The sequence below is a fragment of the Notamacropus eugenii genome, chromosome 3 (genome assembly GCF_028372415.1).
Source record: "Notamacropus eugenii isolate mMacEug1 chromosome 3, mMacEug1.pri_v2, whole genome shotgun sequence".
Taxonomy (NCBI): Eukaryota; Metazoa; Chordata; class Mammalia; order Diprotodontia; family Macropodidae; genus Notamacropus; species Notamacropus eugenii.
In genome coordinates, this window is record NC_092874.1 from 385,463,217 (window position 1) to 385,481,801 (window position 18,585).

The 18,585-nt window shown below is 39.8% G+C and overlaps 1 protein-coding gene and 1 long non-coding RNA gene across 2 annotated transcripts in view; one reads left to right on the plus strand and one right to left on the minus strand.

Moving 5' to 3' along the window:
• Positions 1 to 15,276, minus strand: part of AMZ1 (archaelysin family metallopeptidase 1) — a 31,050-nt gene extending 15,774 nt beyond the window's left edge. The window contains exons 1-5 of the mRNA XM_072597689.1: positions 14,854 to 15,276; positions 13,682 to 13,849; positions 6,730 to 6,858; positions 5,669 to 5,829; positions 4,017 to 4,193 (exon numbers count right to left, since the gene is read on the minus strand). Of these exons, the coding sequence (XP_072453790.1) occupies positions 4,017 to 4,193; positions 5,669 to 5,829; positions 6,730 to 6,858; positions 13,682 to 13,849; positions 14,854 to 15,157 (939 nt within the window). The 5' untranslated portion in view covers positions 15,158 to 15,276. The remainder of the gene's footprint in view (positions 1 to 4,016; positions 4,194 to 5,668; positions 5,830 to 6,729; positions 6,859 to 13,681; positions 13,850 to 14,853) is intronic.
• On the plus strand, positions 12,271 to 15,353 carry LOC140497122 (uncharacterized). Its single transcript, XR_011964539.1, has 3 exons — positions 12,271 to 12,419; positions 13,671 to 14,012; positions 15,271 to 15,353. It is a non-coding gene; the product is annotated as an uncharacterized lncRNA (long non-coding RNA).
• Positions 15,354 to 18,585: the final 3,232 nt, after the last annotated feature.

Below are 18,585 nucleotides of genomic sequence, written 5' to 3' on the forward strand. Positions count from 1 at the left end.
TAACCATTCTGTAGAGCAATTTGGAACTATGCCCAAAGGGCTACTGAACCAAGCATACCCTTTGACTAAGCAATACCACTACTAAGTCTATATTCCAAAAGAGATTTTTAAAAAAGAAAAGAACTTATATGAACAAAACATATTTGTGGCTCACTTCTGGGGGGAAAATTACAAATTGAGGGGATGCCCATAAATTGGAAAATGACTGAAAAAGTTGTGGCATGTGATTATAATGGAATACTATTGTACTATAAGAAATGATGAACAGGAGAACTTCAGAGAGGCCTGGATGGACACATATGAACTGATGCTCAGTGAAAGGAGCAGAACTAGGAGAACATTGTACACAGTAATAGCCACAGTGTGCAAGGACTGCTTCTGGTAGACCTAGCCATTCACAGCAATGCAAGGACTTAAAACATTCCCAAAAGATTCTTGAGGCAAAATGCCTTCCACATCCAGAGAAAGAATTACGGAACTCGAACACAGAATGAAGCAGAATATTTTCTGTTGTGTTGTGTTTTGGTCTGGTTTGGTTTTTCTCATGGTTTCTCCCATTCATTTTAATTCTTCTAATGTGAAAAAAAAAAGAAATGATAAGCAGGATGTTCTCAGAAAAACTGATTTGCATGGACTGATGTAAAGTGAAATGTACGATGTACAAAGTAAGAAGATTGTGTGAAGATCAGCTGTGAATGACTAAACTATTAATGACTTAATTGTTAATGACTTAAATATTCTCAGCAATGCCATGATCCAAGACAACTCTGAAGAACTTATGATGAAAAATGCTGTCCTTTTCCAGAGAAAGAACTGAAAGGTGTCTGAATAAAGATCAAAGCATACTTTTTATTTTATTTTATTTATTTTTCTTGAGTTTTTTTGGCTAAATTTTCTTTCACAATATGACTATTTTGGATATGTTTTGCATGACTACATGAGTATAACCCATATTAAACTGCTTGCCTTCTCAGTGGAGTGAGGGGGATGGAAAAGGAGCAAAGGAGAGGATATGGAACTCAAAGTTTTATAAACAAATGTTAAAAATTGTTTTTACGTATAACTGGGGAAAACTAATTTTTAAAAAATAATATTCTTCTAAGAAGGGGTCCAAAGGCTTCCCTAGGCTGCCAGAGGGATCCATGACACAAAAAAATGGTTAAGAATTCCTGGTCCTATAGTATCCCTTGACTGTGTCTGTGCCCTGCTTAAAAGGTTTCCACAGCATCTTTATTTATACCTGTCAGATTAAGTACAAACTCTTAAATGCTGACAATCAATAGCACTATTGGTTAAAACAGGAGTTATAGGATGATCCAGGGATTTCTGGCTTTCCTCCAATTCTCAATGCTGACTACCACTCTGGTCCCATCCTCCCTTTCCTACCTCATCATGTGTCATTACCAGACACTTGCCATGTTTCAGACAAAATGGACTACTGGCCATTTTCCAGATCTATCTTCTTCCCCACCTATGGACATTGCTCTCTAATCTTATTTACCCACAATCCCCACCTATCACACAAGATTCAGCACAGGTCACCCCTGATCACTTCTGATGGAAATATCTCCATTCTCTGAACTCCTCAGACGGCCTTGAAAATATTCTCATCTTAGAGCATTTCTAATATACAGATATGGAATGAAGTACATGAAATGTCTAGAGTGTTTCAAGCCCTTTCTGAAGAAATAAATTGGTGTTATTCTTGGTGCAGATTATCTCCATGGGAACGTCTTCCCTCTTGACCTAGTGTTCAAAGTAGGCTGGTCTTATCAAGTGAAATCATAAAAATGGCATCAGACCAATTTCTTCTGCTCCCCTGGGAATGCCAAGTGTCGCTGACAGGTCTGAGATCAGAGATCTATTTACTCCTGCCTTTGGCACAGGAGGGTTCCTTGAGGGTTAATGCTTCCCTCAATTTGACAAATAGGTTCTGAAGGTACTGTTGAGGTGGCAGCTTCCAGAGCAACACTGATGCCACCACAGGGTATGATGATCATGAGTGTCTCAGAAAAGTACCCTGGCCAGAGCAAGAATACTTTGACCTTGTGATGTCATCCTTCCAGACAGGGAACTCACTAGCAGCTCATCTTGTCAGAGAGCTCTCCAGCCTTCGTCCCCTGGGGAAAAGTCTCCTCTAGGCGTCCTGGCTAGGTTGAGTAGGTTAGCCTCCAGCTTGGAACTTCCATCTGACCCGAAGTCAGGAGGTTAAATATTTTGAATTGTGGATATGTGTATGCACATCTTCCAGTTACCCAGTTTGTGGATTATCTCTCATCATTCTCCTCATTTTCCTTTCTGCTAACCATCTTATATATGAGCATTTTCCTACATTCAGAAAATGGGCAGGGCCTGGAAGAGAAACTGAGCCTCCAATTTTGATTTTTGTCAGTAGCCTGGTATAATAATAGCACTATTGGCTAAAACGGGAGTTGTAGGATGATCCAGGATTTCTGGCTTTCCTCCAATGCTCAAACACAATTGCCCTTGCACCCTTGCACTGATTTGGAGTGCCCTCAGTCTGTCAGAATCCCTGTTTTCTTTCTAGGCACAACTCAAATGCCACCTCCTGTGTGAGGTATTATTCCCCTACAGCTTTACCCACAAATCACCTTTCAGCTCATTATAAGCTAATATACATATATATATGTAAGTAAATTAAAAATTATATATACACATATAAATAGCTTACATTCAGGTGCTATCTGGGCAGCTGTGTGGTGCCATGGATACAGTGCTGGGCCTGGAGTCAGGATGACCTGAATTCAAATCAGACTCTTTCAGATTGTGTGACCCTAGGCAAGCCACAACCTCTGTTTGCCTTAATCCTAGTGGATTAAGGAGAAGAGAAGGAAATGGCAAACCACGCCAGTATCTTTGCCAAGGAAAAACCCACAGACAGGGCATGGTGTTCCATGGTCCATTGGGTCCCAAAGAGTTAGACCCAACTGAACGAAAACACAAATGTAATAATACTTACATATCTATGCCATGTAAGCCATATATCCTAAGTTACAGGATAGTAAATTCACGTTCATCTGTGAGCTATGTGAGGCTGGTGACCTTGCGAAGGACAAACACAAACCTGGGAGTAGACCGAGCTGCCTGAATGGGGACCCAGCTAGCTGGGTAACTCAGCTCATCCTCTCCCTTCTGTGCCCCTCCTTCCTTCTCTCCGAAGGAAAGTAAATTTGGATGGCCAGAGGATGCCCAGTTATCTTGGGGTTTGCTGACTAGATTTCTTTCTATTTCTTCCTTCTTTCCTTCCTTCCTTCCTCCCCTCCTTCCCTCCCTTTCTCTCTTTTCTTTCTTTCTTTTTCTTCCTCTTTCTTTTTTCTTCCTTCCTTCCTTTCTTTCTTTTTCTTTCTTTCTTCCTTGTCTTTCTTTCTGGTCTTTCCCAAAACCTTAACCTCAGTGCACTCTGAACCCCAACAGGCCCTTGCCCAAACTCCACTTCATGGCTGTTTTTCTGGACCCTCCTGACTTAAGAGTGATCATTAATACTAATTGTGGCTCTTTTTCTCTCAGTTTGATTTACTTATATATTTTTTCTTTTGCTCATTAAAAGGGCCATTCCCTGATTACTTCTTAAAGAGGCCTATTCATTGAATGAGGGTCACCTCACTCTAAGGGGATACCTGAATAGGGCTTAGTCAAAAAAGGCCAAGGTCTCCCATGGCATCCTGGGCCTTCTCCAGTCATCCTGATGACTATCTGGTCACTGGATTCAGATGGCTCTGGAGGAGAAGTGAGGCTGGTGACCTACACAGCCCTCCCTCACTCAAAACAAAGTCAAGTGCAAGTCATGTCATCATTTCTCTGATGTCATGATCTTCTTCAAAAACCAAGGACAAACACACACACACACACACGCAGTGGGGTTGGGAACAGATGTTCAGTGACACCAAGTGTCTTCATGGAGTGCATGCATGGAGCCAATAGACCTGTTCCCCTTCTTTTTTGACACCTCTTTTAATTTTCATCTCCTCACGGGTATGAAGAGTGGCACCACTCACCTTGTATCGCTCAATGAGCTTGAATCCAATGAAATACTGCAGCTTTCGAAGGCAGATTGGGCAAAGCTCCAGGGGCCGGAGAAGGGCCTCATCCAAACTCAGGGCTCCCTGCATGATGCAGCTCAGCCAGCGGCAATTTCCCAAGCCAATCAAGTGGCAGATCTCATGACATGTGACCTATTAGGAAAATAAAATTGTCCTTGGCCAAGTTGGGGAGGAAAAACTCATCCATAATTATCTATGTTCACATATTTCCTAGTTTCCCTCCACTGCAGTCACTTAGATTGGGATTTCTCCATTCCAGAAGGGAAGCAACCCACCCCTCTTGAGGAGAGAGGCCCATCCATCCTGTCTTTCCTTCCACTAAAATAAACTTGTTTTGAGGACCTCACTTCAGTGATATGGCTGTCAGTATTTCATGTGGATCAGAAACATTCGTGTGCTGGTAAATGTTTAAAAACCAGCTTTCTGAAAACACATGTTACACTTTTAAGTTTAATCTACAATACTGGCATTTTATTTATAACTTCCTTAATTCCAGTCAATCAACCAAGCAATACATGAAGCTCTGATTTGTAGGGTTTTCTGAAGTGTAAATATTCCCATGAAAATTTAACAATCAGCCCTTGGTTTGAGCTGGATCCAGCATACCCCTGATTAGAGGATGTTTATATATAGGGTATGCCAGGTGACATTAACAATCTCTTATTCCCTGCAGCATCTGAAGTTAGTTCCTGCAACAGACAATGAGCCTCATTCATTCATGTATCTCATTCAGCAAAAATGTATTAAGTCCTGCTACATACAATGCTTGGTTGTCAAAACCCGTGATTGTGGGCCATAACGCTCTGTACCAACCGTTAGAGGTTGTCCCTAAGTCTGGACTTGTTGCTGGATTAAGTCCAAGAGAAATCCTTGAATAGACTCCAAGGAGAGAAGGAATTCATTGGGGACTCCTAGTTCTGTCTTGTTTTGTTTGATTTGGGCTGGTTTTGGTTATTTTTTTTGTGGGGGGAGAGGGAGTTAGGGAGAGATTCCAGCTTGATTGACTCAGAGTTAAGGATGCCATTATATTCCATAATGGTTGAAGAACACCCTGAGCTAGTTGGAATCCTCAAAGACTCTCCCAGTCTCATTTATACTCTATGTATAGACTATATCTTCTCCTAAAATGGCTCCTCAAACCTATATAATCATTAAAATTTACCCACATCCTTTTACATATGTGAGATATCCTTTTAGCCAATATAACACTCACTGATGATTAGGAAGCTATTTCTTTTTTGTTCTTTATTTTGGAGGGGAGAAGACCTGTAATTTCATCAGTGTAAGGAACTCCCAGGGGATGAGTTTCCTCTACCCATTCAAATTAGCACCTTCTTTGCCTGGAGCACTGAGAAATGAAGATATTTCCCATGTCATATGGCCAGCATGGGTCAGAAGCAGACCTTGAACCCAGCCCTTCCATCCTCCAAGACCACCTCTCTATTCATTATGGCACACTACCTCTCAGGACCCATTTTTCAGGATACAGGTGAGATCAGACATCTGAAATAGTTTTGAAGCTTTAGTTTGACCCCAAGTGATAGAAGCCATAAAAACAACAAGGCCTGGTTTCTAAGACTGGGAAACACCTGTCCTGATACACATACCTTGCAGCATTGGAGCATCTCCAGAATGCTGAAGAATAATGTCCGATTTCTGTCCCTCAGGGTTATCTCAGGTACCTTCAGGGTGATGTCTGGCATCTCCTCAGCCCCTGGAGCCTGGCAGAAATCAGCTGAAAATCTGGCAAAGCTGCATACTCCTACTTCTGAGTAAAGGAGAGAAGACCATATAGTGAACATCCTACTTTAGGGGTTAATACTGGGCCTGGCAAAGTCAAGAGAACCTAGGTAACCAGGAGTCATCTTACCCCTATATAGCCCAAAGGGCCACCTCAACTCTCCCTGAAAGGGATAAAAGTAGTCTCAGAAATCCCTTGTCAAGAAAAACTCACATTTTATCCACTTTTTCCCTGTGGTGTTCACTGGGCAAAGCATCAGAATGTCTCACCTTATGACCTTCCTCCCCAACTCTAAAAAAGTTCTTTCCCCCAGAAAGTGACTTCTTCAGAATTTTGGGTTGCCAGTAACAGAAACTATTTTCATTCATTTCATCACCAATATAATCTAATTAGGAAAGCCAAGCAACTGATTTTTTTTAATGGAAAAAGGTTTATAGGCTCATACATTTAGAGCTAGGCCATCAAACACAACTCCTGTATTTTACAGATGAGGAAACTGAGGCTAATCAAAGGTCAGTGATTTGCCCAGGATCACACAGGTAGGGGGTATCTGAGGTAGATTTGAACTCAGATCTTCTTGACCCTAAGCCCAGTACTCTAACCTAGCTGGTATTTACAAGTCCATGTCTACAGGACTTCCTTTTTCTCCTTCTTCTCTAACCTTGATTAATTGACTCAAGGTGTTTTTTTCCTATATGCTTCCTACTTCTACTCCTGTAAAAAAAAAGCCATCAGACCTGAACTCTTGTGACACTCATAGGATGTCTTCAATTTTATGTTCTTTCACATACATGTTCACCTTGAAGAGCACAAGAAGACTTTGATCACTAACACCCAAGAAATGTCTTTGCCTACATTGGTCTCTGAATGGAAAGGCTCCACTCAAATTTCCCTCCTGGATAGAAGACATTAGGAGTCAGATCTCACCTTGTCCTGGAAGGGATTTGCCAAAAGTGAAGCTCCAGGTTTCACATGGGTACAGGTCCATGAGCGTGAGGCCCAGAACACACAGGGCATCCATAGGTTTATTGTTTTTCAAGAAGGTCAAAATGCTATCTGGTGATGGAATACAGAAAGCAATGGGTTCTTACAGTGGAAACCAGACAAAGTGTTAGATGACAGACCTAGGTAGGTATACCTAAATGTTATACCATGGTATAATCTTAGATTAAGTCACTTAACTCCCCTAGGTTTCCCTGGGCACGGACAATAATGTTCAGGCTGCTATACTCTCAGCCCCTAGTCTCTGTTTCCCTTTCCTTCATAAACTAGGCAACTTTTCCTCCTCTAGGTCTGGCAGATTGCTGCCCCTGTAATCTCTGGCTAGCTAGGGCACCCTCAATTCTTCTCTATCTGTCCTAAATTGGACCTTTTCTTTCAACACATGCAAAAGGTTGGAATTTTTTAGAGAATTTGCAATCAGCATTTGAGTACAAACAGGAAACAACAAAAAAGAAGGGAAAGTTTCTGGACTCAGATATTCTGAATCATCTGATTTCTAATTCACACTAACCTGAAATCTAGCTAAACAGGCATAGCTTCTGTGTTTGAGTGAATTATCCAACCTTCATAATGGATTCAGAGACTTACGTACATGAATTGATGCAGACTGAAATGAGTTGAACCAGGAGATTAATCTCTGTGATACCCATTGACACAAGAGGAAGGACTCTAAAAGATCACAGAACAGTTTTCCCCAAAGCAAAGACCAACTGTGATTTAAAAGACTGATGATAAAACATGCTTGCCACTCTTGGCAAAGAGGTGATAAACTAAAGGTGAAGAATGACATATTCATTTGATCTGTTCTGCTTGACTATGGTTATTTGTTATAAGGGAAGACGTCTACTTGAGAGACAGCAGTGAGTTAGACGTTAGTCAAAGATATGAAGATGGGAGCATAAATCAGGCTATCCAATGAAAAGTTACCATAAGGGACTCTTACCCCACAGCTGCACAAAATGTCAGCCAGCAGCTCACAAGCAATAAGAAAAGGGAGCAACAGCCAAGCCAGAGCTAGCACAGGCAAACGTGTCTCCCAATAAGACCAGAAAAGGGACGGAGATAAGAGGAGAACCCAGTGAACCAAAGTCTAGTCCAAGACCTCAGGTGAACTAGGGAAAGACCAAGCAAGGGTGATCACCCCACCGAAGAGCACAGAACCAGGCTGGTGGATCCCCAGCCACAGAACAAACCCCAGGTCAAGAACTAAGGCTATAGAGATGAGTAAATCAAAGAAAACACTGACAAGTATCATGAAAATTATTATGAATATAGAGATCCCCCAAAAGAAGGAAAGAATAACTCTGAAACAAGCAAAGACTTAAAGAGAAAAAAAAGAATTGTCCACAGGAACTACATGAAAAACTTTAAGAAATCAAGCAAGAAATTTTTTTAAAAATGAAATAAAGCTTTGAAGGAAAGATTAGAAGGAGACAGAGCTGCTAGGTGGTACAATGGATAGAGCACCAGGTCTAGAGTCAGGAAGACCTGAATTAAAATCTAACCTCAGACACTTAATAGCTGTGTGACCGTACACAGGTCTCTTAGCTTCTGTTTCTCAGTTTCCTCATTTACAAAATGGGGATGATAATAATAGCACCTATCTCCCAGGGTGGTTGTGAGGATGAAATGAGATAATATTTATAAAGCACTCAGTACAGTATCTGGCACACAGTAAGTACTATGTAAATATTAGCTATTATTAAATAGCTTAGAGGAGAAAGTGGTAAATCTTACCCCCAAATTAGAATCCCTGAAAAGCAAAATAGGTCAAACAAAAACCACTGACTCAATGAGACAATCAAAATATTGGGACAAAATCAAAAGACTGAAAACTAGAAGAAAATGTAAACTATCTGATATAAAAACAACTGACTTAGAAAACAGGTCAAGGAGATAATTTAAGAACTGCTGAAAATTAGGATTTAAAAAAAGCCTGAATACTGAATTTCAGAAAATCATAAATGTAATCTGCTCCTTAGAACTCTATTAGAACCAGACGTCAAAGTAAAGATAGAAAGAATTTACTGATCACCTTCTGAAAGGAAGGTCGAAAAGAAAAGTTCCAGGAATGTTATAGCCAAGATTCAGAGCCAGCATATCAAAGAAAAATTACTGCAAGCATCCAGGAAAAAAACAGTGCAATTACCAAGGATCTACAGTTATAATCACACAAGACTTGGAAGCTTCTAATATAAACAAGAGGAGATCTTAGAATACTACATTTCAAAAGTCAAAAGAGATAGATAGACTTACAACTAAGAACTTATCCTCCACAAGTAAGTATAATCCTATAAGGGGAAAATGGATCTTTAATGTAGTAGAGGACTTTCAAACATTTCTAATGAAAAGACTAGAGCTGAGTAGGAAACCTAAAATACAAACACAAGAGTCCATAGAAATCTAGAAAGGTAAATTTTTGAACAGTTAAAAGGAGCTATATGATGATATAGTGCTAACATTCTAATAGGGGAAGAAAAAACAAGTGTTTCTTCAGAACTTTGGTGTCTTCAAAGGATGTTAAAGAAGTTTAATAAGAAAAACAGATGTCCTGGGGATAGAATGGTTCTAGTCTGAGTGTTTTAAGAGGGGGAAAAAATGAAGGCAAAAGAAGGAATATGCTAGTATAGAAAGGAAGAAGGGGTAGAATTTGTAATTAAGATATATGAGAAGAATAGACAAACATGGAGGAAGGAATGGGAGGGGTTAGCATCAGGTGAACCACACTTATCTGAAACAGAAAAAAGAGGGTTGAACACACCCTCTTTTAATGTAATGTAAAAATTTACATTAATGTAAATTAATTGTTTAATATAAAAATCTATCAAATTCCATAGGAAAACAAGTAGGTGAGGAGGGGGAGGCAGGGTTAAGAAGAAAGATGATAATATTATAATACCAAAGAGGCAGTAATCACATGCAAAACAAACTTGCTGTTTGGGGAATTTGTTTTTCTTAATTATACATGTTTATAACAGAGATTTTGTTCTTCTTGCTTTCTCTCAAGGGGTGGGAGAATGCATATGTGAAAATAAAATTTAAAAGAAAAATGTACTGATCCTGAAGGAGGGATCGAAAGAGGGGTAAAAAGAAAAATAAAGAAGTAGAATCTAAGGGGAATGGGGTACTCATCAATTGAGGAATTATTGGACAGATTGTGGTAGGTGAGCCCAATGGAATGTTATTACACCATAAGAAATCATGAAAGAGATGATCCAGAGAGTTGTGAGTACTAGGAATTGGCACAGACTGAAGTAAAACCAGAGTGAGCCAGGAAAAAGAATCTGTACAAGTACAACAATGTTGTAAAAAAAAAAAATCTTTGAAAGACTTAAGAATTCTAGAGGATCAATGAAATAATCAACCATTTCTCCGTATGATGAAGCCTCTACTTCCTAACACAGAGGTGATGTTCTGAAGGTACAAAAGTTGGACATGATCATCCTGTGAATTTCTTTTATTATAAGTGGTTATTTTTCTTTTTTACTGTTTGTTGTTGTTAGAAGAGGGGGACAAGGTGACACAGAAACAGAGATATGAGTCGATGCAAAAAGCAAACATTGAAATATTTTTAAAATGAACAGAATAGAAGCAAATGCAGAAGAAAGCACAAACCAAAAGAACAGTTTAGAAAGTAATGGGCAGAATTTATTATGTACATTAAAAAAACAAGCTGCATGAAATGAAGATTCACAGTTACATTTACAATCCTCTTTTTCTGTTTTGCTGCGTATAGGGAAATGCTTTTTGGTGTTTAAGTTACGAATAAAAAATAATTTTAGTAGGAATATCAATAAATCATTTTTAATGGATAAGAAAATAAGTACAAAACATTACAAAACAAAACAATTGTTTATATGTATATATATACATCTTGTTATATATGCGTATGTGTGTATATATAGAGAATACACATATTCTATATACATACACAAATATATCTATATATAGTTTCTTTTTCTAGGAATCTATGTAAGAGTTTTCAGTGTCCTATACAATTTTCTTCTTTGAATATTGAAATGTTGATGATTGTGAAGTTCAGATTAAAAAAGGAAAAAAAGTAAAATTATTTTTAATCCCATTCATTTCCAAATATCAGACAGATTTGTATGTTTCCACTTTTTAAAAAATCTCCAACTTCTCTCAAGCAAGAGAAGTTGGTGGGAGCTCTCCTAAGGAAACAATTTCTCCTCCCCATTATTGGTGAAAAGAAATCTTTAAGCTTGGGTAGTACTATATTAGCATCTCAGTGATACCGGCCTGCCCAGTGGTTTCTCACTAGCCTCACAGAGAAAGGAGCCATTTCTCTACAGGGCCCCATTTTCCTCATCTCCTCTCCTATACTATCATTCTATACAGCGATGATGATGGTAATAACTGGATGACGATGGTGATGATGATGATGGTAACTGACCTCCAGATAGCCCTTTAAGGTTTGCAAAGTGCTTTACATACATTAATTCACTTAAGCCTCACAGTATCTCTGTGGGGTAAGTCCTACAGATATATTTTACAGATTTTCATTCTTTTTTTTAAAAATTTATTTATTTAACTTTTAACATTCATTTTCACAAAATTTTGGGTTCCAAATTTTCTCCCCATTTCTCCCCTCCCCTATCACTGATCTGCCCTCTCTTCTAACATCCCTCCCTTCCCTTGTCCCCATCTTCTCTTTTGTCCTGTAGGGCCAGATAACTTTCTATACCCCATTACCTGTATTTCTTATTTCCTAGTAGTAAGAACAATACTTGACAGTTGTTCTTAAAACTTTGACTTACAACTTCTCTTCATCCCTCCCTCCCCACCCATTCCCTTTGGGAAGCAAGCAATTCAATATAGGCCATATCTCTGTAGTTTTGCAAATGACTTCCATAATATTCATGTTGTATATATATTTCCCTCCATATATATATTTCCCTCCATCCTATCCTGCCCCCCATTGCTTCTGTTCTCTCTTTGGATCCTGTCCCTCCCCAAGAGTGTTGACCTCAAATTGCTTCCTCCTCCCATTGCCCTCCCTTCCATCATCCCCCCCACCCTTCCTATCCCCTTCTCCCCCACTTTCCTGTATTGTAAGATAGGTTTTCATACCAAAATGAGTGTGCATTTTATTCCTTCCTTTAGTCGAATGTGATGAGTAAACTTCATGTTTTTCTCTCACCTCCCCTCTTTTTCCCTCCACTAAAAAGTCTTTTGCTTGCCTCTTTTATGAGAGATAATTTGCCTCATTCCATTTCTCCCTTTCTCCTCCCAATATATTTCTCTCTCACTGCTTAATTTCATTTTTTAAAGATATGATCCCATCCTATTCAACTCACTCTGTGTTCTCTGTCTCTCTGTCTCTCTGTCTTTGTGTGTAATCCCACCCACTACCCAGATACTGAAAAGTTTCAAGGGTTACAAATATTGTCTTTCCATGTAGGAATGTAAACAGATTTTCTTTTTACAAACTCTTTTTTACAGATTTTACAGATGAAGTAACTGAGGTTTAGAGAAGATGGGACTTGCTCATGCGTCTGAGGCAGGACTCCAAGCCAGATCTTCCTAAAATTCCAAATCTAATGTTCACTCCTAATGTGGAAGTAAAATGAACTAATATGAAAGCTCACTGAAAGGTACAAAGTACTTTAAAACAAAAGTATATTATAAAAGGTATGAAGATTCCCTCCTCTCTTCCCCCTGGACTTTCCAAATAAAAGGAAGGCTCTGTACCCCAGAAGTGGGAGGAAGGCTCCATCTCGTTCTCAGGCTAATCAGTATGGGCTGAACTTTCAAAGGAAAACATCCTTCCTTCTGACTCTTTATGATCTGCTTTTGGTCCCATCTAGTCAGGCATCCTGACCCCTCAATCCACTGCCAATTCTTTAGTACTGGAAGGAAGACAATTTTTATGTACTGTATTACAGTGAGCAGGTCCAAATCCTGCCTCAGACATTTACCAGCTGTGTGACCCTGAGCAAGTCACTTCTCTCTTTTCAGCTTCCTCATCTATAAACTGAGGAGGCTGATTTGATAGCCTCCCAAGTTCCTTCCATCTCTAAATCTCTGGACCCCAATCAGATGACTGTTAAGAGAGAAAGAAATAAAATCATTTAAGCAGAGGCAGCCAAATGACTCTCATGAAGACAGTTAAGAGAGGATACATACTTCTCTTGGGACTTTTCCCAGGCCTCAGTGGAGTCAGAGAACCTGGGTTCAAATCCTATCTCCAAGGCTTCCTACTAGAGTGGGGGATGGGGGTCCCCTCCAGACTTTATTTTAAGCATCTAACATCACTCATACAGAGGAAGGAACATTAGCATTGAAGTGGGAGGACCTGAGTTCAAATCCCACTTCTGAGTGTGACCTTGGACAAACTCATTTGGAAAACAAAGTCTTGGGACTAAGAGGCCTTCTAGCTCTACAGCTATGACCATATACAGCTGAATGAATCATCCTAGTGAACCAATTCCAACCTGTCCCACCCTGCCCTCTGACCCTGTCTCCATCTATAAAGTACCTTCCCTAGCTATTTAGTTAGACATGTTTTAAAATTCCCTTGCAGACCAAAGTATTATAAGAGATGTTCAATTACCAGCCATTTTAAGGGGACTCTTCCTGTCACCTCCACTACATTCCTTAGGATGTCTTATCACAAATAAGTCTTTTTTTTTTTTAAAGCAATAGCCTAGGGGAAGGGAAATAGGCACTAACAATCTAGTGGTGGAAATTTCCTTTTCCCACGTGCTTAACTTTTTCCCCACCACAAAAACAGGATTTCATCCGTCCCATCTCCCTTTTTCCACAGAGCATATAGGTGGAGAATGGCATTTTCCCTAATTGATCAAAACCAGTGTGATAATGTCACTCCCTCTCTTTACTCCCAGTCCAAACTGACCGGCATGGAGCTGGATCTTGTCAGAGTCCCGATTATGACGGAAGCAGCAGTGGATGGAAGAGATTGGTACGGAGGGAAGGCACTTTACCCGAAGCCCCAGGAAGAAAGATTCCACGCATCCCCGGAGACAGTCCAGGAGGGAACTCCCCACAGGTCCTTCGCTTAGATCTAGAAACAGAAACAGATTGGTCAGCTTCTGCCTTGGACATACTCTGTTTGTTTGCACAATCTGAAGAAACCACCTATGCCCAGAGATGCAGAGATGCATTCATTTCACAATCATGGTCACCTTTATGATGCAAGGGTTGAATTCCCCATCCACAAGGCACAGGTACAATTCAAATGACTGAGGCTGGCTCTTAGTGACGTTTGCCTCAGGGAGGAGGTCATTTCAGTCTAGAAATTTGGAGTTAGGGTCCTCTCCTCTCTGATTGGAGTATTGTATCTGAAACCCTTGAGCAGCAACAGCTGTCCTCCTTCTTCCTCTCAGAGTGTCCCCCTTACTTCTGGGTTGACACCTATATCCAATTTAATTTGGCAGCACACCTGATGGACCAGTGTTGTCTCTCACATCTAGGACATTGCTAATGCTCAACAGTTAGTGCTTCTCTATAGGTTCAAGGAAAGTTCCATCTTCCTTTGCTCTAGAATTCAAGGGAGCAACAGTATTAGGGATAGGATGGGAAGGGGGTAGAAAGCCATCCCATTTCTTTTCAAAAGAACCTGAAACCATGTCATTTTTTTTCTCTCTTCCTCCCTCTTATCACTGGGATAAATAAGCCTTCCAACACATTTGTCAGCATTGTCGTTATCGCTGGCTGAAATTTTTAGCCAGATCCTGCTGTCCCCTGCCCCAACCTGTTTCTCTGTCTGTCTGGCTCTCTCACATACACGCAATCCCTCTCCTTTCCTTCCTTCCTCCCTCTCTCTTCTTCTCTCTTCTCTTTTAGTACTGCCTGAGGCAAAATACTATGTAGCTTATGGAGACCTCAGAGTACTCTGGGTTATAACTCCTAAAAGCTATAAACAGAACTCTTCCTGAATGGGGCCAGAGAGATTCTAATACAGACCTAGACCTTTTATCATCCTGGGTCCCGCACAGATCAGGCTGTGAAATCTGCCTGGAGCCCAAAACCAAGTTGAATGACACTCCTCCCCCCAACCCAAGGTACCTATTGGCTGTAGGTAAATATGCTTTCGGCACATGCTCTGTTTCCTCCTTAGGAGAGAGTGGTAGAAGGTCTCAAAGTCCTCTGGGGCCTCAGGGTGGCTTAGAAGCCAGTCAAAGGCAGTTCTGATGACCAATGTACAGAAGAGGGTCCTCTGTGGGTTGTATGCTTCAGAGAGGAAAAGCCTCTCAGTGGTGGAAAAAGCCTTGGCATAGAGTTCCTGTAGAACAGGGTTGGTGGAGATGAGGGCATCTTTTAGGGCCCGGGGACCAAAACTGAACTCCTCAGCATGCTTACACTGCAACATGCTGCCAGGCAAATCCTCGAGCTAGGAGAGAGCCTTAGGAGGGGGAGGCTGATAACCCGGCATCAGCAGTCACCAGCCCTCAGGAATTCACTTCACCTGGTGTTTCTTCCAAGGAAAGTCTGTGAAGACGAGTCAAGAATGAGGTACAGCCAAACTCCGGAGTCTCAAGTTCACCAAAAGACCTTTATCCTCTGTGAAGAGGATTGTGACCCAGAACTTCTTGAGATGATCTAAGTTGCTTTACAGAATGCCAGCAGGTAGGTACAGGTTGTCATTTAAGAGATCCTGAGGGTCTCCTTCCAAAGGGTGCCCAGGGTCCTGGTACTATATAGGTACTGAGAATCAGTGGAAGCAAATGACGGAGTGACAACAGTGCCTGCCAGTTCACAGGGTTATCCTGCAGCAGGAGAAGAAAAAAAAATCACAGAAATATTGTCATCATTATTCCTATACAATTTCAGAATCACAGAATTTTAAGACTAGAAAGCATCTCAGTGATGCTCAATTTCCTCCAACCCATGCCCTGAAATTAATTCCCATCATAATAGACTCAAGCAAGTACTTATCCAGGCTCTGATTGAAGACATCCAAAGAGAGGGGAAGCCATTACCTCCCAACATAGCCCATACCACTTTTTAAAAATAGTATATTTTTAATTTATGGAAAAAAAACCAAGCATTTCTATAACATTGTACAATTTTTTAAAAAAAAGATGATTGCACATTCTACTTTTTAGACAGCTCTAATTGTTGGAAAGTTTTTCATGACACCATGACACCATCAATAAACATTTATTAAGTACCTACTATGTGCCAGGCACTGTTCTAAGTGTTGGGAATACAAGGTAAGGCAAAAGACAATCCCTGGTCTTGAGGAGTTCACAATCTAATGGAGACAACATATAAACAATCATGTGCAAACAAACTGCATCCAGCATAAACAGGAGATGCTCAATACAGGGAGGGTGCTAGCTACAGGGGTGGGGAACCTATAGCCTTGAGGCCACATGTGGCCCTCTAGGTCCTCAAGTGTAGCCTTTTCACTAAAGCCAAATTTCATGGAAGAAATCCACTTAATAAAAAGAAATCCAGTAAAGCTTGGACTCAGTTGAAAGGCTGCACCCAAGGACCTAGAAGGTTACATGTCACCCCGAGGTTGCAGGTTCCCCACCCCTGTTAGAATTAAGGAAAAGCAAGAAAGATTTTCTATAGAACGTGAGATTTTAGCTGAGACTTGAAGGAAGCCAGGAAGCCAGGAAGGCAGGAGACAGAGAGAAGTATGGAGAGAATTCCAAGTAGCAGTCAGTGAAAATGTTAAGAGAGGGAGTTGTGTGGTTGTTGTGTTTTGCAGCCTCTCTGTAACTCCCATTCACTCATTCTTTCTAACAATGCCCTCTGGAGCAAAATTGAATATATCTAATCCTTCTTCCAATGACAAGGCTTTCAGATACTTGACGGTAGCTACGCTATCATGTCCATCCTTCCAGAGTCCTCCCTTCTCTAGGCTAAATATACTCAGTCCCTTAAACAATCTCTTTTACAACATTGATTGAAGGTCCTTCACCATCTTGGTTACTCTTCTCAGACTTATCCATGTCCTTAAACTATGGCACCTAAAACTGAAACAATACTCCAGACCAGGTTGATTACAGAGACGTTGCATCTCTTTAGAGTCTTTTTTTTTTTTAACTTTTTAGATTGTATACTGCAACGTTGTATTTTTGTTTTCTTTTCTTTTTTTTAAATTTTTAATTAATTTATTTTTAGTTTTCAACATTCAGTTCCACAAGTTTTTGAATTTTAAATTTCCTCTGCCTCACTCTTCTTCCCCCTCCCTAAGATGGTGTGCAAATCTGATATAGGTTCTACATATATATTCATATTAAACATATTCTCACATTAGTCATGTTGTAAAGAAGAATTAGAACCAATGGAATGAACCACAAGAAAGAAGAAACAAACCAAAAAACAAAGAAGAGATAAATCAAATAGTATGCTTCAATCTGCATTCAGACTCTGTAGTTCTTTCTCTGAATGTGAATAGCATGTTCCATCATTAGTCCTTTGGATCTGTCTTAGAACCTTGCATTGCTAAGAAGAGCCAAGTCTTTCAAAGCTAGCCATTGCACAATGTGGCTGTTACTGTGCACAATGTTCTCCTGGTTCTGCTCACCTCACTTAGCATCAGTTCATATGTCTTTCCAGGTTTTTCTGAAGTCTTCCTACTCATCATTTCTTATAGTACAATAGTATTTTATTACATTTATATACCCCAACTTGGTCAACCGTTCCCCAATTGATGGGCTTCCCTTCCATCTCCAATTCTTTGCCACCACAAAAAGAGCTGCTAAAAATATTTTTGCACATGTGAGTTCTTTTCCCATTTTTATGATCTCTTTGAGATACAGATCTAGAAGTGGTATTACTGGATCAAAGGGTATGTAGTTTTATAGTTCATTGGGCATAGTTCCAAATTGCTCTCCAGAATGGTTGGATCAGTTCACAATTCCACCAACAATGCATAGTGTTTCAATTCTCCTACATCTTCTCCAGCATTTATAATTTTCCTGTTTTGTCATGTTAGCCAGTCTCATGGGTATGATGTGGTACCTAAGAGTTGTTTTGTGTGTATTTCTCTAATCAATAGTGATTTAGAGCATTTTTTTTCATATGACTAGAGACAGTTTTAATTTCTTTATCTGAAAACCACCTTTCAATAACCATTTATCAATTGGGGAATGACTTATATTCTTATAAATTTGACTCAGTTCTCTATATACTTGAGAAATGAGGTCTTTATCAGAGACACTTGTTATAAAAATTCTTTCCCAGTTTTCTCATTTGTACAAAATTATCCATTTTGCATTTCATAATGTTTTCTATCTCTAGTTTAGTCATAAATTCTTCCATCCTCCATATATCTGACAGGTAAACTATTCCTTGCTCTGCCAGTTTGCTTATGGTATCAGCCTTTATATCTAAATCATGTACACATTTTGACTTTATTTTGGTATACAGTGTAAGATATTGTTTTATACCCATTTTCTGTCATACTTTTCCCCTGGAAAACATACATTTTCCAGTTTTCCAAGAAGTTTTTGTCAAATAGTGAGTTTTTATCCCAGAAGCTGGGGTCTTTGGGTTTATCAAATAGTCAATTTCTATAGTCATGGACCACTGTGTCTTGTGTACCTAACCTGTTTCACTGATTTACCACTCTATTTCTTAGTCAAGAAGTTTTGATGATTGCTGCTTTATAATATAATTTAAGATGTGGTATGACTAGGCCACTTTCCCTAGCATTTCTTTTCATTAATTCCCTTGATATTCTGGACCTTTTCTTCTTCCAGATGAATTTTTATTACTTTTTCTAGCTCTATAAAATAATTTTTGGTAGTTTGATTGGCATGACACTGAATAAGTAAATTA